The sequence below is a fragment of the Dermochelys coriacea genome, chromosome 1, assembly GCF_009764565.3.
Source record: "Dermochelys coriacea isolate rDerCor1 chromosome 1, rDerCor1.pri.v4, whole genome shotgun sequence".
Taxonomy (NCBI): domain Eukaryota; kingdom Metazoa; phylum Chordata; order Testudines; family Dermochelyidae; genus Dermochelys; species Dermochelys coriacea.
Genome location: NC_050068.2, coordinates 204,021,512 through 204,034,310, shown reverse-complemented (window position 1 = coordinate 204,034,310; position 12,799 = coordinate 204,021,512). Strand labels below are relative to the sequence as shown.

Genomic DNA, 12,799 nt, shown 5'->3' with positions numbered 1-12,799 from the left:
GCAACTTTGTCCAAGGTTACAGCCCTGTCCCTGGTTAGCGTCCTTACCCCGCAAACACACAGCTGCTTCCCTGGGATTTTTGCCTCAGTGGCACAATGCTAGCAGATGGGATAATTAATAAGAACTAAGATGAGAGTCATGACAGATGATGTGTGATCAGGACAGGATGATGCCCTTGGTTACTGCATCCATCACCTGGCACCTTTGATCACCGTTGCCACTAGAGCTGGGTGAGTAACGGATTTTTTGGTTCATTAGCAATTATGAAAAAAAACCTTGTTTCAGGCCCCCTGACCACAAAACTGTTTGAAATTTTTAGCAAATTAAAAAAAAATCATTTTGTGTGAAACAAATTGTTTCATTTTGATTTTGAGCATTTTTACAAGTTTTAAAAATAAAATTAATGGAAATTTAGAAATAAGAATTCCTTTAGAACTCTGATAATGGAACCATTAATTTACCTGAATTTTCTTTTGATGGTTCCCCCCCCCCCCAAACAGACAGTTCAGCGAAATCAACATGAATTCACAAAATGTTTCGGTGTCACTGAATCAGTATTTGTTGCCAAAATATTTTGTGTGTGGAAAAACTGCGCCCTGCTCTGTGGAGGGAGGTCAGGGGCATGAGGGGGTTACAGACAGGATTCTGATCTCCTGCCCTCTGTTTCTAGGGAGGACGACCTGCCACCCAAATGCTCTTCGGCCATGAAAGCGTTCCATGGTGATGCATCGTCCTCAGAGAATGACACCCTCACCTCCTCCAACACCTACAACAGTCGCTACTGGAATGACCCCAAAGCCAATCACGCCACCAACTCCTTCACCCGCTTCAGCAATAACAATAACGTGCGCCAGCCCTTCTCCCGCTCCGGGAGCGCCAACACCCGCCCTGTCTATGCCAATGGAGGCCACCCGTCCCCAGCTCCACCCAAGACGCTAGTGGTGACTGCCGGCACGGCACCTTCCCCACAGGAGGTAGCCAGGAGCAATGGCTCAGTCAGCCGCAAGCCAAGGCCTCAGCACACACGCTCCTATGCCGTGAGCCAGGCGACATTGGAGCGGATAGGGGCTGTGCCTGTCATGGTGCCAGCCCAGAGCCGGGCAGGCTCCCTGGTGTAGGAAGTGAGAGTGGGTGTAAAGAAAGCAAGAAGCTATCGTACCAGATGGGGTGAAGATCTGGCCAAGAGACCCTCCTCTTTCTCCCCGAAACAGGATGAAGAGGAAAGACGTGCTTCTCCCTAGTGCCCGCCCCCCTTCACTAGACTTTAACCTTCCAATGCGATGGTCCTTTCTTCGCCATACCGCCCTCAGAATCTCAGGGGGCTCTGCCACACCAGCTGGATCTCACAGATGTGCCAAGGCCAAGGGAGGGGCCCCAAGGGCACCGGGCCCTTGCAGGGGATGCTTGTTTGTTTCTAATCTCCACCTGATGTGGAGTTTGGCGTTTTTTGATTTCCAAGGGGTAGGCGAGTTGGGTGGGGTTCATGAGGAGAGCTGGAAAGGGCAGCGGAAGGACATCAGCTCTGCTGCTCACGCGCCCACCGCCAGCCCGAGAACGGGCGATGGAATCAGAGAGGTGAGCGAGGAGATGCTGGCCATGCCAGGCCCATTTCAAAGGGCCAACGCAGATACAGACCCACCAGCCAGAGCAGAAGGGGTGGGGGATGGGCTTGGAAGTTCTATTTATTTATTTCTGTTTCCTTCTCTCTTTCCACACTGGACGATTTCCCTGCACTAGTTCTGGATGCTTCCGGAGCCCCTTTTGCCTCCTTGGAAACCGCTGCCATCGGGGCCTCGTTCCCCAAAAAGCCGCTTGGAAGGAGGATGTGCGGCTGCTGCAGCGGGAGTTTTCTCAGAGGCATAAAGGAATTGTGTGGGGTGGGAAGCAGCAGGCAGCTCCTGCCGGGCTGGCCAAAAGGCTCCATGGCTGAAGAGCCGCACTGTTTCTGGGCGTGTGGCTTAAATTCCCAATGAGCTGGGCTTAGCTTTGGCCTTTGCATGGCAGGGTCTCCCTACCAGGCTGTTTTGGGGCTGGCCTGCATGGTCCTAGCACAGTGCTTGTCAAACTGGGGGGGGGGGGAGGGCCCCTGGCACTGAGGCACCATATTTACTCCTCCCTTGCTGGATGCTGGGTTTGTCGGGGTTTGGTTTTAAGTACTGCTCTTTAGAAAGAGTGAAAGCAGGGGGCTTGTGGAGGAGCTCATGGGGCAGGTGTTCTAGCTATCTGCTCCATTCCCTCCATGCCATGTGGACAGGTCTCTGGGGCACCTCACACTGGCAGTTGTGCATGGTGCTCTGTTGCCTCCAGGCCACACCTCACATACAGCCAAGTTTTTCTCTTGTGACTAAATAGCCTTAATCAAAGCTGAGGGTCTAAACCATTTGAGGGTCCTGCTGTTACAAGGGGGCTGGAGCCTGCTGCCTCAAGGAGGGTGGAGCCACATCCTGACATCCAAAGGCACCTCCTTCATAATGCTGACACTGACATACTTAAAGGGACCCCTCCCCTCCCCACACACTAAAGCACCAGAGGCTCCCCCTTGGCCCCAGGAAAGGGAGGCTGCTGTCCTTATCCCTGACCCTACATTGGAAGAGGAAGCTGTATAAATTTACCACTATCATCCTCTTCCTCCTCCCCTGCTTTCTCTTCAATATGGCACAGATGCTGCAGGGGCCATCTTTCATCATCCCACAGACACTGCTGGGAGGCTCCTGGACTCCATGTGAGCACAGCCATTGCACTGAGGGCTGCATGGGTTTGAAGCTTGGCTGAGATTTTGTGCCTTCTTTGCTTAAAGAAAAACAAAAACCAACCATCCTATTTGCAACCCCCGCCCCCAACTCTGTCCACAGATATTACAAACCTCCCAGACAGACGGCTGCTTGGTTTACACACCTTTCACAGGGAGCAGTCTCTCCCTTGACTGCTTGGAGGGGGAGAGCAGCTTTCAAAATCCTAATGTGAAAAATATCCCAACAGATTCTCTCTGATTTTGTAACAACTCCTCTGTGACATTTAAAAGGGATGCTGCCCCTTGGCAGCCCTGCTTCAGGGGTTGGGAAAACTCTTCTGGTTCTACCCTTCATGAGACTGTTCACTCCTCTTTCTTTATTCTTTCTAATTGTCTAAAATTCAATAAAATTTTATTCATATAAAAGGGAACTTTTTTTGCTGGCTTCTTTCTTTCACCCTAGTTCTTTACATTTCTATCTGCTATTGTTGAAACTCTCCCCAAAGGTGACCTGTCTGACCACATGACAATTCTTGCCCCTATTATTGCATTCATTGGTAACAAACACTTTAGTTAAGATTGCAGAATGGCTTCAGTTATAGCCTCCTGGTTTTGCTTGCTCATAGCTCTCTGACACATTCTCCCTGGGGATGTAATTTACCAAGCCTGTGTGCTCCCTCTCTTGGCCCAAAGGTGAGCTTTATTTTCTTGCTGGTCAGAGGGAAATTGCTGGTGCTGAGTTGTGGTAATGGGAAAAAGGGTTTTAAAAATCACCACATTTTTTCCTCACACGTATTGCAGCATAGCTGATCTTCATAACCTGAAACATGGCATATTCCTAGTCCTCACTGAGACTGACTAAGGGCCCGAGCCAGAAACTTCCACTGACTCCAAAGGGCTTTAGATCAGGCCTCAGGTTTGATATTGGGAGAAAACCTGTTTGGAAATTAACTAAAGTTCAGACCCTGTGAACCAGGCATGGGAAATATTCACTGCCATAGCGTATGAGGTTTTCCGCTTTCAATACATGCTGATTGTAGCAAACTGGTACCCGTTAACTTGCTCAGTGCTGGGTGTAGCTATCTCAGCATTGTTGCTCTGCTACATTCTGTTTTGTCTTCCCTATTTTTTCCTTAAAAAAAAAGGAATTCATAAAACTGAATTCAGTATGAGCAAGAGTAAGTTGTGACAGGGTCAGGCCAGATAGCTACAGGAGAGTGATAGAAGGCAGATATATTAGCCCCAGGTTAAGTAGGTCCCTTTTCCCTGAGTAAAGTAACAGGGAAGGTTCCAGAACAATCAGGAACTTTCTGGAAACAATTAAGGCAGACAGGCTGATTAGAACACCTGCAGCTAATCAAGAAGCTGCTAGAATCAATTAAGGCAGGCTAATCAGGGCACCTGGGTTTAAAAAGCCGCTCACTCCTGTTGGTGAGGGGTGTGTAAGGAGCTGGATGTGAGAGGATGTGCTGCTGGAGGACTGAGGAGTAGAAGTGTTAACAGATACCAGGAGGAAGGTCCTGTGGTGAGGATAAAGAAGGTGTTGGGAGGAGGCCATGGGGAAGTAGCCCAGGGAGTTGTAGCTGTCGCACAGCTGTTCCAGAAGGAACAAAATTGGACATTTTGACTATTTCCAAACTTGAGTCAAATGTGTCAAAACTGATCCTTCATCGAAACCACAATGCTTTGCTGGAATCAGCAATTGTTTGATGAAAAAGAACATTTTGTTGAAAAGTGCCCAACCAACTGGACATGCCACACACACGCACAAATTAGCCAGCAACCAGAAAAATCAGAGTGAGGACATACCAGAAGGTGTGAGGGTTTTCCATTACTGCAGTGCTCTTGCCTTGTGGGGAGTGCCTCCACTGAGTCTGATACGGTGTTTGTTAATGCAGAGTTGTGCCCAGGGTAGGATGGAGATCAGGGCACAAGAGAGGAAATGTAAATAACTGAGCCAGCACTTAAGACTGAACAGATGGGCTGAAAAGCTGAAGCCCTGGCATTCTAGTGCCATTTTCAAATGGCGTCTTCCCCTACAGTGATGAGTCTGGTGGCAGGCACTTGTCTGGGGGACGACACCCTGAAGGGCTATGTGCTGTGTGCTGTTCTCCTAAGGCAGGTCCAGGCAGTCACTCCTCAAAGGGAAGCTCTTACAAGGAGAGAGCTCACTGGCATTGCAATCACCCAGAGCTGCTGCCTAATTCTTGCTGTCATCCAGCCTGGGGAAAGGTTTCTCTAGGAGGTCACATTGCACAGGAGTGGGAAGAAAGATGCTTTCGAGCAAGGCATAGGACACATTGCTAGGGCCATTGGTGGGCTCAAAGAGAAGTCTCTCTCTTTGGGGTGCTGACGCATCCTGCTGGTGATAATGAAAAGTCCTTGTTTTCTTTAATATTAGGTCCTGGTTCTGCAAGCAGTGCTTGCTCCTGTGACTAGAATCCCTGATAGGTACAGGACCTCCTGTGAGTGTCAGGATTGGGCCCATGTTAAGGTGGCTAACCAAAATAGAATCACAGAATATCAGGGTTGGAAGGGACCTCAGGAGATCATCTAGTCCAACCCCCTGCTCAAAGCAGGGCCAATCCCCAATTTTTGCCCCAAATCCCTAAATGGCCCCCTCAAGGATTGAACTCACAACCCTGGGTTTAGCAAGCCAATGCTCAAACCACTGAGCTATCCCTTCCCCCAAGTACATGTTGTGTTTTTAATTTCTCCTCCCCCCCCCCCGCCCCAACAATGAGCTTGAATGAGAACATGGGTTGGCAGGATTTTAATCTACCCTGAAAAAAAAAACCCAAAGAGCATAGAGGAGAGGAGATTAAGACATGGCTTGTATGGAGAGCTGGAAGAGGATTCTTTGGGATTTTATACAGGCAGGTCAGCTTCTGGATTTGGATTTATTAACTCATGCTTAAGAAGGGACAAGAGCAACACTTACTCACAACCAGTTTCTAACTGATACAGTTTTATGGGAGAGCTGTTGTCGCACAGCCTGCGACACATGATCCAAAGGGTCTACCTGCCACATTAAAGCCAAGAGCCCCTGCTATTTAGTTTGATTGTATGTATTTCAGTTGTTACATTTCACAGAGCTGGGCCTGAGATGCTGAGTCTGGAACCAGATTTCCCCTCATAGTAACAGTGACAATATACACTTGCCCTTATATAGCACTTTGCCTTTGAGTATCTCAAAGCACTGTGCCAAGGTGGGTAACTAAGTATTACCATCCTAATGTCACAAAATGTGGAAACAGGCACAGAGAGCTAGAGTGACTTGGGTCACTGGCTTTTCAGTGGCATCACTCTAACTTACAGAGTCCAGAATGCCTGCTTTCAGGGCCATGCACAGGGGGCACACCCCCTTCCACTATTGGCATGCCTCGCTATGCAGGGACTTCTGAGGGAAGGCAACATAGGACCACTTATGCCTGGCTATATTTGGGCCCATGCAAAGCCCATCTATACCAATGCAGCGGTGATTGAAGTCATAGCTAGAAGTGGCCACATAGAAAGGCCAGTGCAGTATTAGACAAAGCCACAGAATTAAGAATAGAAAGCATCACAGAAATATGCTAAGAGAATTGTTGGGACTTAATTCTTTCACCCATGATGTAACACTGAGGACAGAGAGACAAGACTGTCATGTAACACACAGCACAATACAAATGTGTATTCTTGGCCAGTGAAATGCTGATCTGGCCCCCGGAAGGAACTTTGTCAGGCACATATGGAAAAAATCCCAAAGTGCTTTGGGATGAAAGGCCTTAAAGAAATGCAAGACATTATAGCATTTCAGAGATGTGTTGCTTGCAGGCCTGAATGCAAGTCAGGCCTTCTTGGTCCTATTATTGCCTAAGGCATTGACTCACTGTCACTGGATGACCTTGGGCAAGTCACATCACTTCTCTGTGCCTCAGTTTCTCCACCTCTAACATGTGATTAATGGTCTCTAAAAGTGAATAATCACACAGGGATTGTGAGGCCTAATTCTACACCCTTCAAAAAAGGGCTTAGAGTATGAACGATGCTCACAGTCTTTGTGGATCTGAGCTGCCCTCAGATTGGGGATGTCTGGATGTAGGTGTTAGGTTGGCTCGTAGTGATTAGGTTTCCTTCCCAGAAATAGTGAGGAGGATGAAATCATATAAAAGGACAAAGCTGGCAGAGAGCTCCATGGAGGGTTGGTGGGGCTAGGGCATGAAAAGGGCAGCAGAAAAACAGAAGTGACAGTCTGCTTTCTGTATCCGTTCATTGGAGGAGAGGGTGAGTATGTATTGTATGTACACAGTCACAAGAGAGATCAGGAAGAAAGTAGGCAAACCTGTGACTCACATGCATTTGAGGCATTTGCCAAGTCCAATAAGCTATAGTGGGTTATTTTCCAAACTAACCTGTTGCAAATCTATTGTCATGAGAGATGTTAATGTGGAATAGCGATATGGATGAAAGATAGGTGCGCTTGTCTGGGACAGGTGGTTCCTTCTTGGTTACTAGGAAGTTGAGTGTGTGCTGTGGTACAAGGAACATTGTGTCATTAAGGTTTATTCTCCCTCTTTCTGGATTTGGGGCACAGATCTAGCCTTTTCAGCAGCTCTATGACGACACCTGCTGGAAGTATGTGTGAATTGTATCAGATGCAGGTTCGTCACCAAGCCAGTGTGTCTGTACCAGTAGTAGGCTTACTCTGTCATTACCAGCTTTCCTCATCACTTGTAAAAGGATGCAGAATGTTGCTCAGTTTCACTTCCTATCCTAGCTATTCCCACTGGGCATGGTAAGCAGAGATGAGGTTGAAGTCCAAATCTGAACACTCCAAACTTTTACACCGATTATTATTTAACACCTGCACATAGTGCTATGGTCCCTGGTGATTTACACAGGGGATTGAGTATGTGGTTCCCCCTGAACCCAGAGCAAACAATGGCCAGGTCTCAGCTTCACAGCTGGTCCCTTTCTCTATAATGGGTTAACTGAAAGCCTCAGTCTGAACATCCCCAACCCTTATTGATGCTCAGGCCTGGAGCAGGTGCTGAATGTTGCAGCTTGGGGCTGATTAATTATATGGATACCAATGTCTAAAAGTCAGAATAAAGGAAACCTAGCTGGCCCAGATACCTGCCGCCAGTCTGTGTTACTCAGCTGTCATGTATCAATCCATGGCTGGGAAACTAAGGTGGGAAAAGAGTACACAGTGGGTGTGGCTGTGGAATGCCTGTTCTAGAAGTAAAGGACAGGGACCAGCCATCTTACAATACACAGCTGCTAAGCCCCACAGTGTTGGCAGGAGACTCCTGGTATAGGTGCAACGTAGGGAGGCAGTGTGGTGTAGTGGATGGAGCACTGGACTGGGACTCAGGAGAATACTGGTCACTGGCCTTCTGGGTGCCCTTGGGCAAATTGTGTCCCTATCTGTAAAATTGGGGTGACAACAACTCCTTGTTAAGCACTTTGAATATCTACTGATGAAAAAGCACTGTATAGGAACGAGGTATTGTTACTAACCCGTAAAAAGAAAAGGAGTACTTGTGGCACCTTAGAGACTAAAAAATTTATTTGAGCATAAGCTTTCGTGAGCTACAGCTCACTTCATCGGATGACTCCTTTTTTTTTTTGCGAATACAGACCAACACGGCTGCTACTCTGAAACCTGTTACTAACCAGTGTTTCTGGCTTCAAGGGAGCTGATTTTTTTCTACTTCTGCCCTACTCCTTTAGTTTGGGAGAGCAGAGAAAGGACCTGCATCCCCAGTCTGCCTGAATCTTCCACATCTGCCATGGAAGATGTGTAGAGGACTCAGAGCAAATGAAGAGGCTAACCTGCTTGCCTGCCCAGCTACTCTAGGTCAGGGTGGCTTCCCCTTTATAAACTCTTAAGAGACTTGGTGAGGAGGCTGTGTCCCAGAGCTGGATCCAGATCAACTGGAAACCAGAAGAGGACTGGAGTTCTGGTTCAGATTTGTCAGACTTTTAAACTCTTTATGAAATGCTGTACCCAAAGGCAGAAATCTTAAGATCAATTGATCTAATAAAATTTTATCTGCATTTGAACTGGAATCAGAAAATACATTTTAGGATTTGAATCAGACCAGGAATCAATATTGCATAACATTCTCTCATATCCAGAGCCTGCTAGGTTTGATCTCAAATGTTTACGGATCAATTTCCTAATAGATAAAACACAAGATGGAGTACTAGTTGGTTTCTGTTACAGACCATCAAGTCACACTAGGGAACAGGATGATTATGCACCTATCTACAATGTGTAGGAAAAAAAGCTGTGTGATCATGGGGGACTTCAGTCTGAGCGACATATGCAGTGGTCTCATGCTGCCACTACTAAAACATCCTTTGAATTTCTATTCATAATAGATGACAATTTCCTAACTCAAAAAGTGTTGGAACCAACACAAGGGAATTCTGTATCAGACCTTGACCTAAGATAAAGAGGAACTGATCAGAGAACTAAAAATTAATGGTAGCTTAGGAAAAGAGATCATGACTTGATCACATTTATAAAGTACAAGTAGAATAAAATCCAGATCAGGAATCACACAGCACTTTAAGAGGGCCAGTTGCACAAAGCTGAAAAGAATTATGAAACAGATCAGCTGGGAGGAAGAATGTAATCAGAAAAATGTGAATGATCATCGGGAATCCTTTAAGAACACTTTACTAGATGCCCAAAAAGTCACGATCGAGGAAGAAGGTTGTGCTATTTTTTTTGTTTTGTTTACAGAGGAAAGTGAAAGCAGCTATAAAAATACAAATGGAAGAAGGGGAAGTTGATAGTAATGAATATAAATCTGAAGTTAGGAATTGTAGAAAATTGATAAGGGCAGTAAAGAGACAAGGAGAAATATATGGTTGGCAGAGTTAAGGACACTAAGGAGGATATTTTAAAATGTATTAGGAACAAAAAAGAATCCTGAGAATAGTAACTGGTCCATTACTAGATGGAAATGGTAGAATCATCAATAATGCAGAAGAGGCAGAAGTGTTCAATAAATTTCTGTTCTGTATTTGTGGAAAAACAGATGCTATAGTCTCATCATATGGTGCTGATAGCCCTCTTTCTATTCCAAGAGTATCTCAAGAAGATGTTAAACAGAAGCTACTAAAGACATTTTTAATTCAGCAGGTCCAGATAAAACTCTTGGATGCGAGTTAAAGAACAGGCTGAATAGCTTACTGGACCATTAATGTTGATTTTCACTTAGTCTTGGAGCACTGAGGAAGTTCCAGAAGCCTGGAAGAAAGCTAATGTGTCAATTTTTAAAAGGGGTAAATGGGACAACACAAATAATTATAGGCCTGTCAGTCTAACATTGATCCTAGGCAAGATAATGGAGCAGCTGATACAGGACTTGATTAATTAAGAACTAAAGGAGGGCAATGTAATTAATGCAAATCAACAAGGCTTTATGGAAAATAAATCCTGTCAAGCTAACTTGATTTTTTTTTCTTTTTTTGGCTGAGATTACAAGTTCAGTTGATAAATGTAATTGTGTTGATGTAATATTCTTAGACTTCTGTAAGGTGTTTGACCTGGTACCACACAACATTTTGATTAAAAAACCCTAGAATATAAAATTAACATGACATTCAATGGATTAAAGTGGCTAACTGATAGGTCTCAAAAGGTAACTAAACAGGGAATTGGGTGCATTCCACAGAGATTGGTTCTCATCCCTACACTATTTAACATTTTTTAATAAAGACTGGGAAGACAACATAAAATCAGCACTTAAAGTTGTCAAATGAGACAAAAATTGGGGAAGTGGTAAATAATAAAGAGGACAGGTCACTGATGCAGAGTGATCCGGATCATTTGTAAGATGGGTACAAGCAACCATTATGTTTTTCTATAGGGCTAAATGTAAAGGTATACATCCAGGAACAAAGGATGTAGACCATACTTCCAGGATGGGGACTCTGTCCTGGGAAAAACAGGAACTCCAAAGATTTGGTGGGTCATGGTGCATAATCAGCTGACCATGAGCTTCCAGTGTGATGCTGTGGCCAAAAGAACCAATACAATCCTGGGGTGCACAAACAGGTTAATCTTGAGTAGAATTAGAGATTTTACCTTTATGTTTGGCACTGGTACAATCACTTCTGGAACTGTGTCCACTTCTGGTGCCCACAATTCAAGAAAGATATTGGTAAATTGGAGAGGGTTCAGAGAAGAGCCAGAAGAATGATTAAAGGATTAGAAAACATGGCTTCTAGCAATAGACTCAGGGAGTTTAATCTATTTTGCTTAACAAAGAAGGTTAAGGGGTGATGACCGTAGTCCAGGTAATTACATGGGGAACAAATATTTAAATGAGCTCCTCATTCCAGCAGAAAAGGGTCTAACATGATCCAGTGGTTGAATGTTGAAGCTAGACAAAGTCAGACTGGAAATAAAGTGTAAATTTTGAGTGGTGAGTAATTAACCATTGGAACAACTGACCAAGAGTTGTGGTGGGTTCTCCATCACTGACAATTTTTAAATCAAGATTGGATGTTTTTCTACAAGATCTGCTCTAGGAATTATTTTGGAGGAGAAGTTCTATGGTCTGTGTTATACATGATCAAAATGGTCCCTTCTGGCCTTGGAATCCATGAATACAGGCTCAACCCAAGCTTCAACCTGTGAACACCCTGTGCTTGAGGGGTATTTGAAATCAGAGCTTGATTCTAGATCTGAATTTGCAAATAGCCCCAATCTTAATAATGGGCCAAACAAAAAAATAAATAAATAAAATAAAAAATAAAACCCTGACCCAAATGGTGTGTTTGAAACTTGGTGATCTGAATTTAGGCCCCAGCATCATCTCTGTTCATGCCAGTGAAGCCAGAGGCATATGACAGACATGCTCTCAGTAGTGGTCTGACAGTTAGGCTATGTTTTATAAGAAGTGTAGCGCACAACCTGAGTGACTTACCAAAGCCACAAAGTTTGTGTATCTAACTGACCTTCTCTATGAATGGACTTGTGAGCCACATGACCCCCACCACTGTGTAGTGTTACAATGCCTATCAGTTATATTGTATGCCTGAGAATTAGCACCAAGGCCTGGATTTAATAAAACTGAGTATTTGGAATTGGAGCTGGATATATTGTCTTTCACCTAGATTTTTTTTTCCAAAAAAGTTTTGTTGTTCATGAATTATTCACAAACAGGCCACACTTTACTAATTCATTTGTTTTCTGCAAGGGTTCAACGAACTGTCTGTGAGAACAGAGGTGAGTTGCTGGATTGTTTGGAAAATGGGAACTGAGACAGAGAGCAGGGCAACAGCAGCTGAACTAGCACTCTGGTCACTGAAGCCCCAGTTAGTTGCCTGGGAGTAAACCTGACTATGAAAGCTGTGCCTAATTGATAGACTGGGGATGGGCTGGAGAGAGCTCCAAGGCTAATTAGCCCATTTGCCCAGAAATTATGAAAGGCACAGTAAAGAAGTGCTGGGAGTTGGTCCTAAGCAAGCCCTATAAGGGAGAGATCTCCCACTGCTCCTACCCTTGGTCCCAAACCCAGTTGCACTATAAAATACCAAACCCAGCTGTTCACATAGCTTACACAGGAACAGATTAGACCCACGGAATCAAAACTCCCTGGGAGCCCTGCTCTCACCCCCTAGGATACAAGTAATTTCCAGTAAAATCAACAGGAGCTACTCACATTCTGCAAGAGGCAAAATCAGGTCCCAGGCAGCTGGTTCCTAACCAAAGAAGAGTGATGCGAGTTCTCCATGGCCACAGTTGGACTTTGTAGTAAAACGCACCCTAAGCTAAACCATCCTCTCTCTCTTTCTCCTTAAACTTGAAAAGATTGCAGCTTTCTTCTCTGAAGTAGAAGGGTGAAATAACACTTATGTTCTTGGGGAAGCAGGCTAGAAAGGAGCTATATTTTCATATACGAGTTCCACATGCATTGATCTAGGGGGCTATAACTCATGTGTTACCAGGGGGCTTGCAGGGTTGGGAGTTAAAATGGGTATGTGACATGCCCAGTCACTAGGGCTAAAGGAGAATGGCTGTTTTGTGCAGCAGAACCAGGACAGCTATTGATTCTGCGT

General features: G+C 45.1%; 1 protein-coding gene across 2 annotated transcripts in view; it reads left to right on the top strand.

The window, feature by feature from the left end:
• Positions 1–3,157, top strand: part of IGSF11 (immunoglobulin superfamily member 11) — a 163,714-nt gene extending 160,557 nt beyond the window's left edge. For both annotated transcript variants that reach the window (XM_038407343.2, XM_038405631.2), the window contains exon 7: positions 671–3,157. In XM_038407343.2, the coding sequence (XP_038263271.1) occupies positions 671–1,118 (448 nt within the window). In that variant the 3' untranslated portion in view covers positions 1,119–3,157. The remainder of the gene's footprint in view (positions 1–670) is intronic.
• The last annotated feature ends 9,642 nt before the right edge of the window (positions 3,158–12,799 follow it).